The sequence below is a fragment of the Colossoma macropomum genome, unplaced genomic scaffold (genome assembly GCF_904425465.1).
Source record: "Colossoma macropomum unplaced genomic scaffold, Colossoma_macropomum, whole genome shotgun sequence".
Taxonomy (NCBI): Eukaryota; Metazoa; Chordata; class Actinopteri; order Characiformes; family Serrasalmidae; genus Colossoma; species Colossoma macropomum.
This window is the reverse complement of record NW_023494802.1, coordinates 15075787-15096413: the sequence shown is the minus strand read 5'-3', so window position 1 is coordinate 15096413 and position 20627 is coordinate 15075787. Positions and strand designations below refer to the sequence as shown.

The 20627-nt window shown below is 39.2% G+C and overlaps 2 protein-coding genes across 2 annotated transcripts; both read right to left on the bottom strand.

Annotated features, from left to right (window-relative positions):
- Positions 1-3329: 3329 nt before the first annotated feature.
- Positions 3330-9322, bottom strand: nucks1b (nuclear casein kinase and cyclin-dependent kinase substrate 1b). The gene is made up of 8 exons (XM_036590927.1): positions 8850-9322; positions 7476-7525; positions 7311-7362; positions 6982-7010; positions 6753-6881; positions 6393-6560; positions 5776-5919; positions 3330-5327 (listed from the first exon to the last, which is right to left on the bottom strand). Exons 1-8 carry the CDS (start codon positions 8864-8866, stop codon positions 5026-5028), a joined length of 891 nt encoding a protein of 296 aa, XP_036446820.1. The 5' UTR covers positions 8867-9322; the 3' UTR covers positions 3330-5025.
- A 221-nt stretch (positions 9323-9543) lies between these two features.
- On the bottom strand, positions 9544-14553 carry LOC118822089 (acidic mammalian chitinase-like). Its single transcript, XM_036590926.1, has 11 exons — positions 14489-14553; positions 14297-14326; positions 13998-14202; positions 13221-13277; positions 12954-13119; positions 11844-11968; positions 11544-11667; positions 11184-11369; positions 10934-11053; positions 10240-10381; positions 9544-10105 (listed from the first exon to the last, which is right to left on the bottom strand). Exons 1-11 carry the CDS (start codon positions 14538-14540, stop codon positions 9807-9809), a joined length of 1506 nt encoding a protein of 501 aa, XP_036446819.1. The 5' UTR covers positions 14541-14553; the 3' UTR covers positions 9544-9806.
- Between the last annotated feature and the right edge of the window lie 6074 nt (positions 14554-20627).

Below are 20627 nucleotides of genomic sequence, written 5' to 3'. Positions count from 1 at the left end.
ATGATAATATCCAGTTTTTTTTTTTATTGGTGCTTGTAGAGCATGGAAAGGAAAAAGGGCACTAGGAGAAAACATGAAAACATTGCACACATGGAGAGCGGCTATTATTCGGCACATGACTGGACGAGCGTGAAGGATTGGTCCATTCAGTCATGGTCAAAATCAAGCACAGAGTCACAGAAAAACATACTTTGCTATTTGTAAGCGGATGTATGCTAAATCAGTCTCCTCTGAGGTGGGTTTACGCTGAATATCTGCACATACGCACCACTGCACTAGTGAAGGAAGGTCTATAATGAACAGAAAATGAATGTCAATAAAGCAGCACCATGATAATATCAAAAAAACAGTCTACTTCAACCAAATGTGTGTTGTTGCCAAAGCTAATAGAAGTGCTGTACTTGTACACACAGTACTTGCGAAATCAGGTTGCGAAATCAGGTCTTACACCCAGAAAAGCTGTAAAAGAGTCTGCTTTGTACAGCTTATATTCAAGATGTGTTATTTTTCATTCAGGTCATTTGCAAACAAATTATGTTCCTGCATGGCTCAGAGGCTACAGTTCTCAGAATATAAGAGTATTTAAATTAATGCGGTCGTTCATGGATTTCTGCATGTTGACTCCTTTTTTCTGGAATCAGTTCTGAACCATGTGGATGACTTTCATTTGGATCGCGCAAGTTAACTTTTTTTACACTAGAACAAACTGGAAGGAGGCCAAGGTTCTGTACATTCAGTCATGTATGCTTGCTGTGTAATGGTTATCAGCATTAGTTTTGTAGGCCCGGTAAGGCCTTGCCTTGCAAGGAGCTTGCTTTGGCGGGTGCTGATATTAAACAGGAAACAAGACAATTATATCATACTGCCACCCGTAAAGTTTGGTGGAGGAGGGATAATGGTCTGGGACTGTTTTCAGGAGTTGGGCTAAACCCTCTTAATTCCAGTGAAGAGCAATGATAAAGCTACAGCATACAGTGACTTTTTAGACAATTATATGCTTCCAACTTTGTGGCAAGTTAGAGAAAGGCCCTTTCCTGTTCCAGCATGACTGTGCCCTTGTGCACAAAGTGAGATTTATGAAGATATAGCTTGATGATTTTGGAGTGGAGGAACTCAGGAACTCCAGTGGTATGCACAGAACCGTGACCTCAACCTCACTGAACACCTTTTCGATGAAGTAGACCTTGCAAATCGCTGCTGTCGGAAAGAAAACCTTGTATCTCCATTTTTTTCGTTTTTTCAGTTTTTGACATAATTTGAAAATGCCTGTTGCCCTTTATATTGTGTGTAAATATCATGAAGCATGGACCAAAAGAAATGGACCAAAATTACTTGGAAAAAAATTCTGGTTCCATTGACTTACATTAAAACTGAAGTGGGTTTTTTCCTTTAGTTACCATTTTGGAGATGCAAGATTTTCTTCCGACAACAGCAAAAAGCTTTTCACTGAATGGGCACAAATTCCTCACAGATACACTCCAAAATCTTGTGGAACACCTTCCCAGAGGAGTGGGGGCTGTTTTAGCTCCAAAGCGTGGGGGTGCAACTCCATATTAATGCCCATAGTTTTGAAGCGAGATATCCAACAAGCTAATGTAGGTGTGATGGTCAGGTGTCCACATACTTTTGGCCATATAGTGTAGTTCTGTGACAAGTAGTTTAAATAAAAAGACAACAGCGCATACGTAAAAAGCTTGTCTCTGCCGTGTGCTGGATCTCTCATTAGAGGACATGATAAACTGACAAGGTGTTCTGCCTAGAGCAGCGGCCACCCTGATAAGTTTGGACAATGTATGCAGATGGCCTACAAGGGTACACTGTCAGAAAAGGTACTGTAAAGGTATATTTTTCGTTCATCAAGGTACAAACAATGTAAATATACACTGAAAGGGACAACAATGGTTATAAGCTCCAGTTCTTTGAATTAATTTTTCCCAGGTGAAAGGTACATGCATACATTTTCAAAATAAAATTGCAATGTATTATGATACAATTGTGTTCCCTAATTAAAGGTACTGAAGACATACCCTTGAGGGTGCCACCAGTGACAGCAGGAGTACCTACCACTCAGTGACGGTTTAGACTTTTCTTCTGAGAGTCTAAGTTTTATTTTAGTCTCAAACTTAATCGCTGATGTGTTTAATGTGGCCATTTATGTTGATGTGGTGTAGCAATACCAGTACTTGCCACAGACTAGTTAAGGCAAAATATTTTTTCCAAAGATATCTGTGTGTAACTTATTACAGATGATCCATGTGCTCAGGATAGACCTGTAAAATCTGGCACCAAATAAAATGCCTTCACTATTTAAGTTAAAATAGCAGTTGAGAATCATTAAATACTTTAAAGTCCAGATTATCAAAGTAAGTTTTAGTAAATGGCCAAGTTTGATCTTTCTGACGAGTCAGAAAACTAGCTGCAAAATCAAATTAGAAAAGTTTCAACAGTTCCAAACTATTTGGGCAAGAAAATGTTTTGTTTGACAATTGCGCCACCTTCTGGTGGCATCTACTTATAGCATGACGTCTGCTTGTAGCATGATAACTGCTTTCTCCAACCTTTTGCACACCCTTAGCAAAAAAAGCTCCATGTGGTACCAAAACTAGTTCTATATGTGGATTGATTTTGATCTGCTTTGTTCCCTCAAGCTTCCTTTTGTGTGTGCCAGAAAGGACACATAGAGACCCACCCTTTACCTTGGGACCTCCAGATATTAAAGATAGTGAATTGTTTTTGTGATTGATTTTTTGTTTGCTTTAAAAAAAAATATCCAACTACTTTGCAACACTGAAATATATGTGTGTAATGGGCTATTGTTCATATAAAATAAAAATCATCAGTGCATAATTCATAGTCTGTTGACTGAAAGGCCATATCTGTATCACTACTGTCCAAAAAAGATCTCCAAAATAGTAACTTTATAAGACAAAAAGATTTACTTTCAATGTAATTTAATGTAAAGAGATTTTATTTCAGGCAGTTTTCGAGCAGTTCTATTGGTCCATTCTTCGTGAAATTTTCAAAGGACAGGTTCTTTTCTCAATGATATGGAAAAATAAAAACTGGATTTTACAGCAAACGATACATTAGTCTTCTTATGAATAAAAAGAGCACTCCAGTTACCATTTTTCCAGGATGGAGGCAGTTTTTTTTCTTCTATCTTTCCTTTCGTTTGGGTCTGAAACATAAGCCTGAGACATTTGCAGTAGCTAAATTCATAAAACGTATAATAACGATCTAATATCATTCCCTCAGTCATTATTATACTTCGATTCGTGTGTGAAGCATAAGAAAAAAAGCGTTGAAAAAAGCTACGAAAAACTCGTACAATTCTTTAAAGGCAAGATACATTTTATTTTTTTCCTTGTAAAACAAATATTCCAAAAATCAGAATAGCTTAATTAAAACAAAATTGTTTTAGATAAATTATGATATAGATCGAAAGGCTACATAATAGGACAAAGATAGGAGCCATGAGAACAGACAAAAGATGCTGAGAAAGCTCTGGATGGTGTGCACTGAATTACAGTCTGTCTGACCACTCAGCTGGCTCAGCAGACCGTTCATCTGAAAGGCATCTATGAGCATCAAAATACTTAAAAAATACACATACGAAGCGTCACAAAGTCAATAATAAGTTTGCCACTAGCTCTCTTCTGACATCAGGCTTACATCATTCTTCAGGACACCCACATCATCTCACACGCTACCTGGTCTCTCATACTGTCTAAACATAACGCGCGACACACGAGTAAGAATATACCATCCCATGACAAAGAGGTTTATCACAGCCATAACAAAATGCAATCATAGGCTACGTTTAAGCTGCAGAAATGCTCAAATCAAAACAGTTCCAAAAAAAAAGAGCGCTGTAATGTTAACACCACCCAAACTGTTAGTGAACGTTCATGGTGATACACGGTTTTCTACTTGTTTCCAGCACCTTTTTACTACGATGAATTTGGAAAGTAGGTCTCTGATTGATTTCAAGCCAAACCTCGACTGGCTTTTAATCGTATGCTGAAAAGCATCATGTGGACCAATTCAGAACTGAATAGATTCTGTGTTTAAAATTTCAAGGAAAAGATCAGAAAAATGGGGGGAAAATGGGGGGGGGGTTATAAATCCAACTTATCTACATGACTAAACCCTGTCAGATAAAGTGGCAACCTATGGCTAAAGGCTACGAAACATTAAATATTCATGTAGCACTGGGACTGGTCAGATGAAACTGCACTGGCTATGTTGGAGCCACACAAATCCACAGAGCAGCTCAATGACACAATAAATCTTAAGCACACATTCACTGAATCATAAAACTGAGTCACAAACCTGTTCACTGTCCTTACAGCACAGCTATGCTCAAGATCAAAGCGCTTAACAGTTAGATCGGAGGTTTTATTACACAGGGGCGAACTACAACACTCTTCCCTCTCAAACAACAGATACCTGTCGGCAGTATTTCACCATGTTTTACTAGAGTTTGTTTCAGGAGACAAGTGGAAACAGCAGCGTTGTTTCACAAGTCTACATTCCCAACAAGACAGTAAATCACCATCCTAATATTCATACGATGAAGAATTTGCATTTGAAAATCTTCACAGGGTCGTGATGCTGGATCTTCAATGAAATTATCGTAAATTTCAGCTTTGTACATAATAGAGTCTTGAAGGGGTTTCATAATTGTTCCCCCTTTTGTTTTGTAGCTAGTAGCAGAAATCTAATAAAGATGAACTTAGCAAAAAAGATCAACGACGCTAGAGTTGAGGCAATGACCAATATTAATATAGGTAACCAGTCAGGTGGAGAAAGCGAAAGGGGTATTTAAATGATACCATTTTAGAATAGTGTGGATGATACTTCACAGAAAGTTTTTTCTTTTCTGAAATATTGTATTTACAAGATGAAAGAAATAAACAAACATCCAAAACACCCGGAGCACTGTGGAACATAACTTCCGCTGTTCCACATCAAGAAAAGACAAAAACAGGTAAAACATTTCCCCCCCAATCAGGGAGAAGACGCTCAGTCTTCACCTGATGGAGCATCCTCCTCGGATACATCGTCCTTTTCTTCTTTCTCTTTCTCGCTCTCTTTCTCCTCCTTCTCCTCGCCGTCGTTGTTGTCCTCCCCTTCTGCAGCACTCTCCTCCGCTTTCTTGGCTGGGGGTGAATCTTTCTTATCTCTGTCTTGCCCTTCCTCCTCTCCTTCTTCCTCTCTGGGACTCTCGATGTCTTCATCCTCTTCTTTACGCACAACCTTCTTCGACACAACTCTCTTCACCTTTGTCTGCCGTTTCCCTCGCTTCTTCTTGGGCCCTCTGCTCACTGACAAGAGACCATTATGTATATTACATATTAAAAGGATTTACTGTGTATATTACCAGCGCTTCTACTGATCTATTCATCATGAATTTTTTACACAATGTAAAAGGAACCTGTTGTATTCAAATGATTCTAATGAGTTGGAGGTATATGTTTTTTTGGACAGTGACAACATATTTTGCAAAGGCATTGCTGTTTATCCAGTAGATGAATTCTAAATCAGGGGTGCCCAATCCTGGTCCTGCAGATTTACCAGCCAGGAGAGTTCAGATCCAACACACCTGACTCTAATATGTCTCTGGATGCATCATTACCTGGATTAAGTGTGTTAGATTAGGGTTGGAGCTAAACTCTGCATGGTGGTAGATCTCCAAGACCAGGACCTGGTACTGCTGCAGTAGATGCAACAGAATATACAGTAGATGTAACTCCTGTCCCCATCTGGCTGTACCTGAAGTTCTTATTTTTGGTTTTGTGGACTTCTTATCCTTGCTCCTCCTCCTGCTGACTTTCGAATTCCTCCTTTTGGGTCGCCCATAATCACTGTCGTCATCATCGTCTTCAACCATGAAGTCTTCATCGCTGCCCGAATCCTCTATGGGTAAAAAACATACAACGTTTTTTTTTTTACAGACAGCTCACTGTATATAGAACACAACACATAACTGCTTACTCCAACAGTGGTAACATACCTTATTTATTGTACTTACAGAATTATGTGTATATATACAAATGTATACATCATTCATAGATATACTTATAATTGTATATATATTGTTCATATAGTTATGTATTCCATAGATACGTCATATTTATGCCTGTTACTGTGCATTTGCACTGTGCATGTAGCACTATTGCTACTACTTGCACTTCTGGTAGACGCTAACTGCATTTTGTTGCCTTGTACTTGTGCTGAGCAATAACAATGAAGTTCCATCCATCCATCCATCCATCCATCCATCCATCATATAGCTTCACCTCATCACAGGGTTCTAAACCATTACTTTTCAGTATATAATGTAAGACAAATTTTCTGAGTGTACTGAAAATAAGGAAAAATGTCTGCACCTCCTGTATAGACATCGCTGTCCTCTTCCTCTTCTTCTTCTTCTCCCTCCTCTTCCTCACTACCTCCATCCCCAAGAAGAATCTCTCTCTGTTTAGAGACTGCTTTACTGGCAGCCTGCCGCACCTGCCGGCCCTTCTTCTTCACCACCTTATCATCATCGCTGTCAACTGAAGATCCAAGAAAACAAGATATTACACAAACTACACACCTTTATGCTACAAAGACAGACACATGGAAACTGTCTTTAATGTAACGATAATCGTAACAACCATAACTTTAATGATAAACATTATTTTCTCTGATCATTTGTTTTCTACATCTTTACGAACAGCATTTGCCTGTAGAGCGACAACAAATACCTTCAGCTCTTTTCCTTTTAGCAGTCGCCTGCCTTCCCTTGCTAATCTTTTTAGTCTCATAGTCACTGTCACCGCCGTCGTCATCCTCCTCCTCTTCGCCATAGTCATTATCATCATCACTCAAGTCCTCTGTAACACAAGGTTAGAAAAACAACAGGGCTTCTGATGAATGGGCAGTGGCTTTTTTATTCAATATGCTGGAAAAAGCAGCAACAGGAACTCGACTTACTCTTGCGGTCTGTGCACCGAGACTCCTCACTGTGCAGGAGAAAACACCGGTTACACTTAATCTCATTATTCGCCATCTTATTCATCATCATCATCATCATCTAAACCGCTTATCCTTCTGGGTCGCGGTTCGCCATCTTATTATTTTGTTTTAATACTTCATGCATACATAAACTTACTGTTACTGATATCCATATGGGAAGGTAATATTATATCTCAAACTGAATCAACCATGCAGCACCCTAGAGCTGAGTCTATGTTTACAGGTGTATTTACATTATTATAGAATTACTACATAAACACATATATCTCTTTTCTAGGAACACCAACCTGTGTTTCACTGCCTTCTTGGGTCTGTCGGAATCCCCTTCATATTCCTCATCTACGTTCAAGCATTCAGAATAAGGAATGTTATAACATAATACTTGCAATTTATCTTAGAACATGCTGCTAAATATGGCTTGTGCATGAAGTACAAACTAATCTGCAACTTACCAGCATCATCAGACTCCTGAAACTGAGCATAGTCAACCACTCGCTTATTCCTGTAGGGACATACAGAGATATCTACATCATAATCCACGGTAATATAAAGTTATGTAGGTTTTAGGCATTAGTTATTTAAGAAGTTGTTTACTAAATCATTAATAATACTAATGAGATACTGATGCTCAATAAATCTAAACAAAAGTGAAAATAACAAGTAACTCAGAAGGATGAATGGGTGCTTAACTGCAGTGGGTGCATGCACAACTGCAGGAAACAATGAATGAGTGAATGAATAAATTAATGCTGGCCAATAGAACACACTGGCGCCAATATCGACCCAACACGGAGGCCAGTGCGCCCAATTTGTCTTTTTTTAACATCATAAGGTCTTTCCCCTCCTCACAAAGACAGCTTTAGGCATCTGTGCTGCAAAGATACAAAGTCTACACATTTAAAACAGACCCAAACGGGGGGGCGGGGCAGCGGAGAAACCATGCTTGGCGGAACTGCCCATAAATTTAACTGTTCTGGTGAACAGTTTGAAAATATGACGGGATTAAGTTGTCCTGACTAACTAAAACGGTTCGGTTACGTTACCTGCTACACACTATTACCATTAACAGTCTATCGATTAACAGCCACGCATCCGTACGATAATAAAGCCATAATAGCACAGCTGTAACAGCTGAATAAAGAAGAAAGTTTGTCGTAAACAATGTGGGCAGATGCGTGTTTACACACTACCTTACAGTTACATGTTTGACCTTATCTTATGTTATATATGAAGATGAACCAATACTTTAGCCACATTAGTAGGCGGAGAGCGGGACACGCACATCCATGAAAGTAACTAACGTTAGCCAAACACGTGAACGCTGAACCAGGCCAGCAAAGTCTCTAGACTACTAAATGTGTCAAACAGTTAACCACGTTAACTCTTTACATGATTTGAGAGTTAAACTGACCAGTTTTAATGTCTTGTTCAGGAGCTAATTGGCTACTCAGAGAGGGAGCGAGCGTTTACAGCGTTTACCCTGCCGTCCGTTTTGTTCAGACGGCTTGCGTATTCAGCGTATGCTTTAAGCACTTTTTAAAGCAATATCATATTTTCAAGTGCAGAAAAATATCGATATCGTTTTTTTATTATTTTAACAAGTCTCTGTCCTGGTAAATAAGCTAACCAGCAAGCAGCGGGTCTTCTCAGTTTCACCGCTAGCCGTTAGCATCCGTGTAGCTAGCAAATGTGGGTAGGTGCGAGATGTACAGCGTTAGCAACAGCCAGCTAACGTTAACGTAGGGACATTATCAAACATTTACTGGCGGGATGCCTATTGTTTATTTGGCATGCAGTGGCGCAAGTGACATGAAAAATCAACGCACCTCGAAGGTCTTGCCATTGCGCCGATGAGAATCCGTAACTTTTACTTTTCCTCCAGTGCCCAATAATGTTCGCAGAATATTGGCGGCAGCTTTGGTTACACAAGACGGCTCCTAGCTGGGTAGCTGGGTAGCTCCGTACAGGCAGCGTGCGCTGTGCCCTTCGCAGCTCAACCAGGTGTCTTTCTCGCCGAACCTCTCGGCAATGATGTACTGTTGTCGTAGCAGGAGGCTAAGCTAACTTACTTAGCTAACGGTAGCTGGCTAAGTTAGACAGAGAAATGTCAAACGTAGGCTTTTCTCGCCGTCCTAACTGCATTTAAACAGGGGACGGGGGGAAACAAACTGGCTCGACTAAGTAGAGACGGAATTGACCCGCCTGCGCCTATCGACGAATGGTAGCTAACTAGCTAGCTAGCTGCTACTGAAAGCATAGCGCCTGGCCTGTAGCAGCCAGGAGGAGCTGAGTGTGTGTAAAGTGGGATGGGACTGAGAGGCTGAAGACTGCAAGATGCCCGCAAATCAGGAACGCATGGCAAGTCTGGGAAGTATTGGGAAATACTCAACCCTTAGCCCGAACGTCCCGGCGCTAACTGGCTCTCAAACTGGGATCATGAAGTCTTCCCATCTAATTTTTAGTAAACACTGCTCTGCTAGAATGCAGGGATCAGAGAAGAGGCACGAAGAACCAACAAAATCTGTTTTATGAGCTTTATTAAACAAGCCTGAGCACCAAGGATGTGAACATTGTTGCTTGAGAGACATAAGGGCTCTGTAGTCTGCCTTTGGGGGGCCGACTGGAGTTTCTTTACTGGTAAGAACTAAACACTTTAAACACTTTACTGAAAATCAACAGGACTTCATTTTCCTTTTAATAGGATGGTATGTTTTTAGAAAGAAGGTGAAACAAAGTAACAGTGTTTAAGGCAGTAAGTGGCTTAATATGGAAAGATTGAGGCTTTAACTCCAGTTGCAGCATGAGCAGCTGGTGTCAAACACCAGGCCAGTTGCACACTGCTGGAAATAGGTTTTCCCTCCATTGCACTCATAGAACTTGTTGCGGTTGGAGGAGTCTGGGTACAGTCCATTGGCTTTGCCGACGCAGAATGAGCTGTTCATGCCACTGGTGCCACTGGAGCTTCCCCCACTGGAGCTTCCCCCACTAGAGCTTCCCCCACTGGAGCTTCCTCCACTGGCACTGGGGGTGGTGCTGGTCACACCTGGTATTGGGGGGAGTGGGGTTGCAGGAGGTGTGCAGGCTTTAAAGAAAACGAAACAAAAATAATTGTTAGCACAGAGGAAGCATGCCAACGTTAATAACTTTGAGCAGCTTTGTGAAAAAAAGTCTATCACAGTCAGCTATCATTGCTTATCAGTATGGTGTCGTATTTACCTTGCTGGTCCAGATTAAAGGCCTTGTGAAGCACATTAATCAGGGGATATTTGCCCTGGTTGCAGAAAGTGCCCAAAAAGTCATCCATGTCAATGGTCCACACCATAGCTCCAGCAAAGTTATTCTTCATCAGCCACTGAGCCTGTAGAAACATGTTGACTTGCTTAATTCTTTTCTGCACCCTTTTATAATTGATTGTTTGCCAATGTTTCTTCATGTGCAGTTGAGTTTGAACATCACTACTTAACAGTAGCGGTGTAAGGTTCAGTATGATTTTCCAGCTCCATTTAATTTTGGGTGCTTTATGTACATAAAAATGTCTGTTTTTTAGAGTTCTAATTATCTACTAAACAGATTGATTTGCATCAGATAAACACTGTATGTTCTCCAGTAGAACGTTTTTCAATGCCTCTCACTTTCTAACAAACTAAACTGCTCTAGCCCCTAGAATTTAGAAGCATCTACAAAAAATGTCCAGTTATTTTGGTCACGGGGCATAGACAACAAAAGCCTCTCCCCTTCCTGTCCACTTTATTTTGATAGGATGCACCCAGATATCTAATTTTGATCATTGGCGGTGTTTCCCACAAAAGATGACAAATGAAAGACCCTCTGGAAAACCCAAGGGGTTTAACAGCATTAAAGTTCTGTACTCTGTTTTAAACACCTTTACTACCCAAGACATTATGCTTACCTTGATCCCAAAGCTCTTCATGTTGTCATAGCCAACCCACTGGTTTCCATTATAGGCGTATGGCACATCTTGCTGGGAATTCCACACCTCTGTCGCTCCATCTTTCAGGAAGGTACAGATCTACCATGCATAGGCACAAAGATCAGAAAAATGTAATATCACAAATATTTATATATATATATATATATATCATATTTACAACTTTGGGACTACACATAAACAAACAGACATAATACAGTAATTAGGGTACCTCAAAATAAGCAAGTTCTCCTGCTTCTTGAGTGTATTTTCCTGCTGTCCCAGCTCCAGAGCTGGGCGCTCCAATTCCGTGGTCAGCAGGGTTTTTAAGAGTGAAGGTGTTTCCATAGGTGGGGAACCCAACTAGTAACTTCTCTGCAGGAGCCCCATTGTTCCTCCAGTAGTTCATGGCATAATCCTAAAGAAAACCACTAGATCAGCTTTCAGATCTCAAACCAACCTTTAACACTACAAAACTAGGGCTGGGAAACGTAGGCAAAGAGTATTGATTGACCTACTTTACATACATTTATTTATTTATTTATTTATTTATTTATTTTACATATCTTAATGGAAACAACTGCAGACTTACCACATTGAAGTAGATGTAGCTTCCACTGTCAAAAGAATCCCTGTACAGGGGGCTGCACTCTCCTGTGAAAGGGTCCCAAGAGCCATGCATGTCATAGGTCATCACATTAATCATATCCAGTGATCTGGTTGAGGAGAGAATCAGAAATAATATCAGCGGTGTCACCTACGTGCAGCTAGTGTAGTTTGTAAACTCCATGGTCCCAGATTGAAACCACATAGATTTTTTATGCAATTTAGTGCATTAGGCTTAATACACCTCCAAGATTTTCAAAGGGAAAAGGGACTGGGTTTGACTCACTGTCCTAGCTGAGGAATCTGATAGGCAGTCTCGATGGTGCCTCTGCCTGACGAGACGGCGGCAGACATCAGGAGTCGAGCTCTGTTGGTCTGCTTAGCCTCTGCCTCGAATGCGGCCCTCATCTCCTGTTCATCACCACAAAAAGGAATACAAAGTTGTTGCAGTGATGTTTTACCCCCTTGAAGGGGAATTTTAAAAAAATTCATGCATAATTCAATAATTGAGTTGTTTTTTTTTTTTTACAGTGGTGGTGAAAGGAACCAGAGGTTACAGTGTCTGCATTGCAAATGTAGCCATTTTATTTACTGTCCAAAATGATAAGTGAACCTACATGCATCTTCTTTATTTGTAATGTTGATGATGGTAAAATAGTGTTAAATCTGAAAAAGTTGGTCTTTTTTGGGACTATTCTGCCTTTAACACTCTGCATGTATCTCCACACCACCAAAAATGACATTTTAGACTAAAACGTTATTTCAAAACTATCGTGAATCAATGTCTCAGGCATCGGGTAATGCATTCATAACCATTTGATGTAATAGCTTTCTGTCAGGTAGCGATATTTAGAGATATTAAACACTTTCCTGTCACCACCACTGTGAACAGTTCTGAGTCTAGAACAGAGCATTCCACATCAAACCACTCTGAATGACCTTGTTTACATCTTAATAATTTATATATAACCCCAATTTTCCATAGCGCACATTTCAGTTCCTCAAACTTATGACTACATTACTTACATTTTAGTTTCATAGTAGTAAATACTTCATAGTAGAAACAGAATAATGAGCCCTATGATTAATAACTGGAGTCTGGGGTTCTAAGGGGGATCTAACGTTTGCTTTGCGCATTCTTTCAACAGAATTTTGTATATTTGGATTTGGATTGTCCAGTTTTTAGCGCTGTGGTTGATTTCCAATAATTAATCTTGATGAAAGGTGAAATATGTCACCGTCGTTACAAGACTCCATTTTTATTTATGTTTTCTCCTGTAAAATTTGTTTTGTAGACATACAAAGTTTGTTGCAACAGATTGTTTTAAAGTTAATGGAGGCTTACAGTAATATTTATATGCTTCAACGTTGAAAAAAGAAAAGTTAGCAAACCCACTTCCAGCAGAACGGAGAACAGCTGCTGATCTTGAGGTGGGCTTCCTCTGTTTGCTGGATACTCCCAGTCGATGTCCAACCCATCAAACTCATACTTCCTCAGAAACGCAATGACAGAAGTGATGAAGGTCTGGCGGTTGGCAGCAGAGGCCACCATGGCAGAGAATCTGGCAAGAGTGATGGGGAGAACATGCAATTGATCTTCATATTTTAAGTGCTTTAAACATTAGAAAACATTTGGAGCTAAAATGGTTTTAGAAGTTCTTACCCTGACGAACCAAAGTTCCACCCACCAACTGACAACAGAGTTTTCAGGTTGCCATTCCTGCAATGATGAAAGAGAGAGAATTGGTCACAATGGTAGTTAAAGGAAACATGTCTGAAGTTAATTCCTCTAAAAGCTAAATCACAGAAATTTATGACACAAAATAGTTATGAATATGCTGCCCGATGCCTGGGACATTGTTTTCCAATAGTTTTGAGATAAACTTTTGGAATAAAGTGTATTATTAAAGGCAATTCATAGCAGGATGTTACTTGCAGGAAAAATAGTATGCAAAGAAAATGTAATTTTTTCAGATTTACCTCTAATTTACTGTTATGAACATCACATATAAGACACGTGTAGATTCACTAGTCATTTTGGATGGTAAATAAAATGGCTATATTTGCATTGTAAGCATTGCAAGCCCTGGTTCCTATCACCACCACTGTAAGGAGGTCTGTAAGTTTCTCTACAATGAACCATTTCATATCAAACCAATCTGAATGAGTTCATTTACATCTTAATGACTGAATTATATGGAAATTGTGAAAAATTGGAAATCGAATTCATACACAAAAGCAGAAATGAAGCTTACTGAACATAGTATTATTTTGTAAAATAGAAACCAGATTTAATTGACACAACCTGGGGTGTTGTTTGAGTATTATTTTTTTAGACCTCTATTTAACATCTGTGAAGATGTCTAACATCTGTAAACACTTGTATAACGTTGCATCAAATCTATGCAACACCATCAGTTCACTTGTTCAACGCACTCACTTGTCCTTCAGGGCATTGAACTGGCTGTAGAGCTCCACATCATTCCATTCATAAGTGGCAATTTGGTAGCTGCTGGTCATGGTGGCGAAAGCGTAGAGGAGATGGGTACAAAGGCAGGGGTCGATGTCATTGGGCATGTAGATGGTGGGAGGTGGACGGTACTGTGCCCAGTTGGTGAAGTAGCATGATAAAATGTAGGCTGAGCCTGTCCAAAGCAACAGTGTATTTAGACCTGTGTTCAGGCATTAGTTCCTGAGTAAAGAAGTGATTCAGTCATTGAACCACACTAACATACTTACCAAGCTGCATATGGAGCAGCAGGGCCAAAGCTGGTTCAAAAACAAGAGAAAGAAAGAGAAATGAGACTTTGTGATCTTCTTTTCCTTAAATAAATCATCTTGTGAGGGCTTCAAACGCATTTTCTTTAAGGCTTAAAGACAAAAACGCACCCTCCCTTCATCAGAACTATCATTAGTATCAAAGCCACTTACCCGAGACCAAGACTACCTTGCCCATTATTGCCTTGCACAAAGAGCATAGCATGAGTCCTGCTCTTTTATACACCCATTAGTTGGCTCTTATCCTCTCAAATCATGTTCCTGGCAGAGGGGAGGTGTTTACAGTAGATTGTGATTCTGCACTTAAGATTATCACACATTGTAAGGCTCATAGATTAGAGCATGATTTCCTGTTTATCGGTATTTCTACTGTATGTGCTTTCCATTGAATAGCGCTAGTACTGTTAGTTCTTTTTGCTGTTCATATTAAACATGATTCACCTCATACTATTCAGAATAAATTTCATGTTTTTTTGTAATCTTTAAATGAAATGTAGTGCCAGCCTATAAAACATCTTCTAAGATTTGATTACACCACCATGCACCATTGGGTGGGGGGAAAAATATCAGTTAAATATAATTATAGCCAGGTTACAGTTTCTGATAAATGTTGATGTTGAAGCTGCACTATGTGAGATTGTTTTCTTTTGGTTACATTGAAATTGACAAAAGTAGAACTGTAGAGTCAGAAGAAAGAACGTGGTGTGTCACCCTATAAAGACCATGTGTCAAACACAAGGCCCGCGGGCCAAGTCAGGCCCGTGACACAGTCCTATTCGGCCCGCAAAATTATTTTAATTTTCTATTCCTATTAGCCTGTTTCAACCTAAGATGCACTACAGTCCCCAGCATGCACTGCAACATAGTGTGCGTTCTGACCCCCAACAACAATCTATAGGCCAGCGCCAGTTGCACAAAAAGAAATGATGCCTGGTGTCTAGTGCAAGCAAATAGGCAGTTTAAAAAAAGGTACCTAAAACAATTTATTTTTATTTACAATTATTTTTGTAGTATTCAGTGCCTTTTATTGCTGTTACAGTTTGGGCATATCTAGAATAAACAATGACCTGTTTGGGTCGTGGCAAAATGTTCAGTAAAATGAAATAAAAACACAGCTGGCCCACAGATTTGCTGCGATTTTTTAATATGGCCCTTTTAGTGGATGAGTTTGACACTCCTGCTGTAAAGCCTGAAATTGTCATTTAAAAGTTGGCAGCATTGAATGGAGCTGGAGTTTTTCAGACCACATCATACTTCTTTCTGTATTAATGTCACAAGCACAGACTCAAATGAAGGTCCGGCTTGATGTTTAGGCCTCAAATGCAGTGTATGTGTATTTTTATTTGCATGACATTCTGTAATATTCTGTATATAATAGTTGATGTATGTGTCCCATCAGACCTGCCTATGTATAGATATTCACATATCTCTTCAGCTCCTTTCACATTGGCTCTTTACTATTCTTTCTTATTTATTTATTGTCTTTTTATGTTATTTGTCCCTTAGTTAAGTATTTGTATGTGTAACATACAAAATTAAGTGATTCTGATTCTGAACTTCAAAATCAACATTATGCTAATGAAGATATGATGACAATAATAGTTCATTCACTTACATCCTCGGAAGACACGTCCCTTACCGAGTGCTGACTGGCACGTTGCATGCAATGATACATTTCCACCAGAGGGGTCTCCAATTCCCCAAAACGTACATAGTGGAGCTTTAACATATGTAAAAGGTAATCTTCATGATTTGTCCATCATTTGTCAAAGATTTTTAAAAAGCTTTTACCATGACATCCACAAGCGGAAAAATATACTATACGACACTATACAGTGAATGCAGGATCAATTCCTTTTCACAGTAGCCAAGCAGGTCAACATTTATAAAAGAGTTTTATTGTGCTTAAATGGTGTTTTTTGTAGCAGTTATGCATGATTTTCGTGATATAAAGGAAACCAAGTCTTTGTTGAGAAGTGCGAATTGCTTTCGACCCAGGGGGTTCTCATTTCGAACCCCTCCACTTTCATCCCTCGTTGCTCATTAGCAGCTCAACACAGATTCACAACATTTCACACACCGAGACCTATGAGCATTCTGGTTCATCTGTTAAGAAAGTTATGGAAAATGTTTTATTTTATAATATTAACTGTAAATATCTGGCAGGGAGAAGGATCACCAGAGGCCTACACAAAAAGGCTGTAATCACGGGTGTCTACAGTTATTGTCACCAGATAACTGTTATTGACTTGCTGAGTCAGCCCTGCATCAGTAAACCATGTCTTCAGTATATATTACTGAAAACCTACTACTTTGCTTATCGATGTGCCAAAAACATGTGAGAGCACCTTCTGTAGTTTTGACATGATGCTTATTTGTTTGAAATGATCCACATAAAGTTCCGTAATTACATATGTCTGTGTGTGTTTCTTTTTATTCCTTTTCAGAAGAATCACAGGGCTAATCTACAACCCAGTAACCCTTACTTTGTTTCATCTTTGTAAAACTGAAAGGATAAGTTTGGGGTCAACTTTACTGGGCAGTCATAGAAACTAAACTTTTGCACACAGATAATGAAAAACAGCATCTATTTTTGCATAAAACAGCTCATTCAGCTACGTACAGCTTCCAGAAAAGTAGCCAAGAAAAACACGTAAAGAGCCAAGTGGAATTATTTATCTGTTATCAGAGAGTTAGAATTAGGGCACTAGTCCTGCAATTACTAAACAGCACTGATATGATGATACTGTTATCTCAGGTAAACAGAGTCAGTAGGACATTCCTGACTCATAATTAACACATTCACATGAGTCAGCACAAATGCGTAACACCTTTACTGAAGCAGCTGTTTGTGTTAACAGTAGATTTGTAGTTAAATCCATGTTTTCTGCTTCAGTATGGCATCTAATCTCACCTGAACTTCATGCATAGTGCAGCTACTTTTTTACCTTAAGAACATCATTTCTGTAATGTTACAAGATGTGTTTCTAGGGAACACTTATAATGTATAAAGACATCAATTTATTCATGCTCAATGCAAAATGTCTATAATATTGGAACAGAAAGGCTGTTGAAAAGGTAGAAGGGACACAGTGATGCTGACACATTTGAAACATTTCTTCAGGCTACAAAGGGATTTTATTTTTACAAACCTTGAGCCTAGAAGAATTAGGACTGTGTGCGAAATGCTAGTAAAATAGAAAGCAGTGAATTGTTTGAATTTTATTAGCTAATGTACAATAATTCACACAATATAATAATATTTTTTTGTAAATAAACACTCATTCAAAATTTGATGCTTGAAACATGTTCTAAAATGTTGGGACAGGAGCATGTTTAGCACCGTGTTAAGTTAGTTTTTGAAAACATAAAGCCAAAGAAATTCAACCCCCTACTTTCAGCCTTTCTTCCAAAGCCACTCCCTCAAAACGCCTGAATACGCAGAGCCTACGGACATATACACACTCAGATTATATACAAGCATAAACATCACCAGCTAGCGTACATCTACAGCCTAGTTAACATTACAAAGCTGAACTTGGATTCCTCTTCGCCAGCTTCTTGTCTAAATTTTCCTGTTCCACCTTGAATGGTGCAGCAGTCACTTCAGGCAAGAACAAAAAGCTGATTTCAGCTTTGTGTTAACATTAGCGTTAATGTAGCTACATAAGTAGCTAGCTATGTTGGCTACATAAGTCAGGAAATTAGCAAATTCCCCCACAGACAAAACAAAGCAGGGATAATTACCTGTCCAACAGAAAAATAGCAAGCTTTGCGTCGCTTTCCAGGCCTTACAACTCCCTCACACTGATGTTCTTTAGCAGTGTGAGCTGTTGTAGGTAGCTATGTAACTTTCCCTGTCATTCTTGTGAACCGTGCTTATTACCTTTCGTGTGTGTGTGTGTGTGTAGAGATGTATGATGAACTCCGCACATAAGCAATTGAGTACATGTGCAGAGGGCACATATGGGCAAGACGTGAGGTAGGTAGGTAGGCAGACAGGCAGGTGGGCCATCCAATCATTTCATTCAGTCCAAATGAAATGACTGGACAGGGTTTTTTATAGTCCTGTGGCCTCTGCAGATAATTTTTTTTTCATTGTCACAGCATTTAATTTATTGATTACTATCGGGCTGTAAAGAGTATTTAAAAAATAACAATATTTCTTAAATAAATCACCTGTTCCACCTTTAATAATCATTTGCAGACTGAAGACAGCAATTGATCTAGTTTTGAACTTTACACTGTTAACAATCTGTGGGCCTTTTCTTAATCGACCCAGAGATGTTTTCTTGTCAGACTACAGCTCATATTTTGTTTTCTTGTCAGACTACAGTACATATTTGACTCATACTGCAATACACGTTTCCACTCAGACCAAAAGTTTACCCATCTAACCACAATATGTTTCCACTCAGACCACCAGTTACCTCGTCAGACCACAATACCTGTTTCCACCGTACATCAGTCCATTTAAGCTGAGCTTGAGCCCAGAAAGTCGGCAGCGTTTCTGGATGTTATTGACATACAGATGCTTCTGCTTTGCATAGTATAACTTGCAATTGTGACGCAGTGACGAACGGTGTTTACTGACATTGGCAGTAAACTGGAGCATGCCAGTTTTTTAATGAAGTACTATCTGATGGGCATTCAGATGTATTTTTTTGGCCTTGCCCTCGATGGACAGGCATTTCTCCTGATTTTTCTGATATTATGCATTGTAGAAGGTAAAATGCCTAAAATTCTTTCGCCCACTTGTTGAGTAATGCTGTTCTTCAGCTAATTTGTTGATACATGTTTTGGCAAAGTGACAAGCCTTGACCCACCCTTGCTCATAGAAGCCTAGGCCTTTCCTACATGCTCTCTTTAACCAAGCATAATTGCATCCCCTGTTTAAAATGTTTTTTGATAATTTCACTACTTTTCTGGAGCATGTTACATGCATCAATTTCAGAATGAGTGTATATTTACAAAAAGCACTGTAGTTGATAAGGTAAAACATCACATGCCTTGTCTTTGTGAAGTCTGTGTTTAAGTGCAGGTCAGTGTGGATTTTTTTTTTGTAATAGAGGTTAACATACAGCACAATATCTCAACTCAAACTCAATAGAGGACAACTGCATTTCCTTAGATGAAGGTTTGTTGAATTATTCATGTTGTTTTTGAAGTGGTTAGCACCAAAGTCTTTAGGCAGAAGGTGACCTCTGGTTTGAATGGCTCTGTAAAGTCTGAGTGAGCAGTCTCAGTTATTTTAAACAAAAGCAGCGATAAGATGTGAGTTGATAGACCACGCTGTGAATTTTCCCTTCTTTCTTTGGTCGTATTTCCTTGGTTTTAGTTTCACAAAAAAATGTTTGAAATAGTTCTTAATGTATCAAATAAATACATTGACAATATTCAAAAATCACTTTATTAAATGAGAAGAGCAAATTTAATAGCATAAATAGCCACATGTACGGCTTTAAAGGGTTAATATATACTAAACTTCTGAATTTGCTCTGATGAGAAGCTGGTGCTGTGAGACTCGGGTAGCTTGCAGTTTCTTTAGTAACTCTGCCCTCTCCTGAGTATTTACTGTAACGTCCATGATTTGTTTCATGTCTACTGATATTAAATTCATTATAATCTTTTGCAGTGGCATTACTAGAGGGGGTGCAGAGTGGGCAGTCGCAGCGGGGCCCGCGGACCCTCTTGCACTGGAGTAAGCTGATTATGGTGCTGTCATACTTCATGGATGGGTGTCATACTAAATAGACTATTTAGTATAACACATTTCAAGTCTGGAATCACTTCTTATTGTAAACAATAACAAGCAACTCAAAAATGACATGTAAAGTTCCTTATCTAAGAGTTTATTTGTTCCAGAAACACTAACATTAGAAACATAAACACAAATAAAAAATGCATTGGGACTATGTATGCCTTGAGAGCATCAGCTCGCTTGAGACGTAATACCGAATAAACGTACGAATTCCGCTGTCATTTTTTATTAATTGAAAGTAATTTTTTATGGTGTAGGGGCCCATTAATTGTTTTTGCACTGGCACCTTAAGATCCCAGTTACGCCACTGGTCTTTTGACATATACATCTGCTGTGGCTCTTAATGAAAAAGTATTCAAATTTCCATCTTGTCAAAATCACCGGTTCTCAATGTCAAGTTTGCGCTTTATGGCTGTAGTCTTGACTAAACCAAATGAAACCATCAGGTGAAACGAAACACTGCAACATATTGGCTACCAGGCCACTTATAACACATTCTAAAATAGAAGCCATGGGCCACTTGAAATCTGT

Excerpts from the sequence above, each read along its gene's own strand:
- nucks1b (XM_036590927.1), bottom strand. Across the intron at positions 7,363-7,475 it reads TCAGGAGTCTGATGATGCTG|ATGAGGAATATGAAGGGGAT; the intron begins GTAAGTTGCAGA and ends GCTTGAACGTAG. Across the intron at positions 6,882-6,981 it reads TCGGTGCACAGACCGCAAGA|AGGACTTGAGTGATGATGAT; the intron begins GTAAGTCGAGTT and ends CTTGTGTTACAG.
- LOC118822089 (XM_036590926.1), bottom strand. The coding sequence starts at position 14,540 with ATGCTATGCTCTTTGTGCAAGGCAATAATGGGCAAGGTAGTCTTGGTC. Across the intron at positions 13,278-13,997 it reads TTCAATGCCCTGAAGGACAA|GAATGGCAACCTGAAAACTC; the intron begins GTGAGTGCGTTG and ends TCATCATTGCAG. Across the intron at positions 11,969-12,953 it reads TGTTCTCCGTTCTGCTGGAA|GAGATGAGGGCCGCATTCGA; the intron begins GTGGGTTTGCTA and ends GGTGATGAACAG.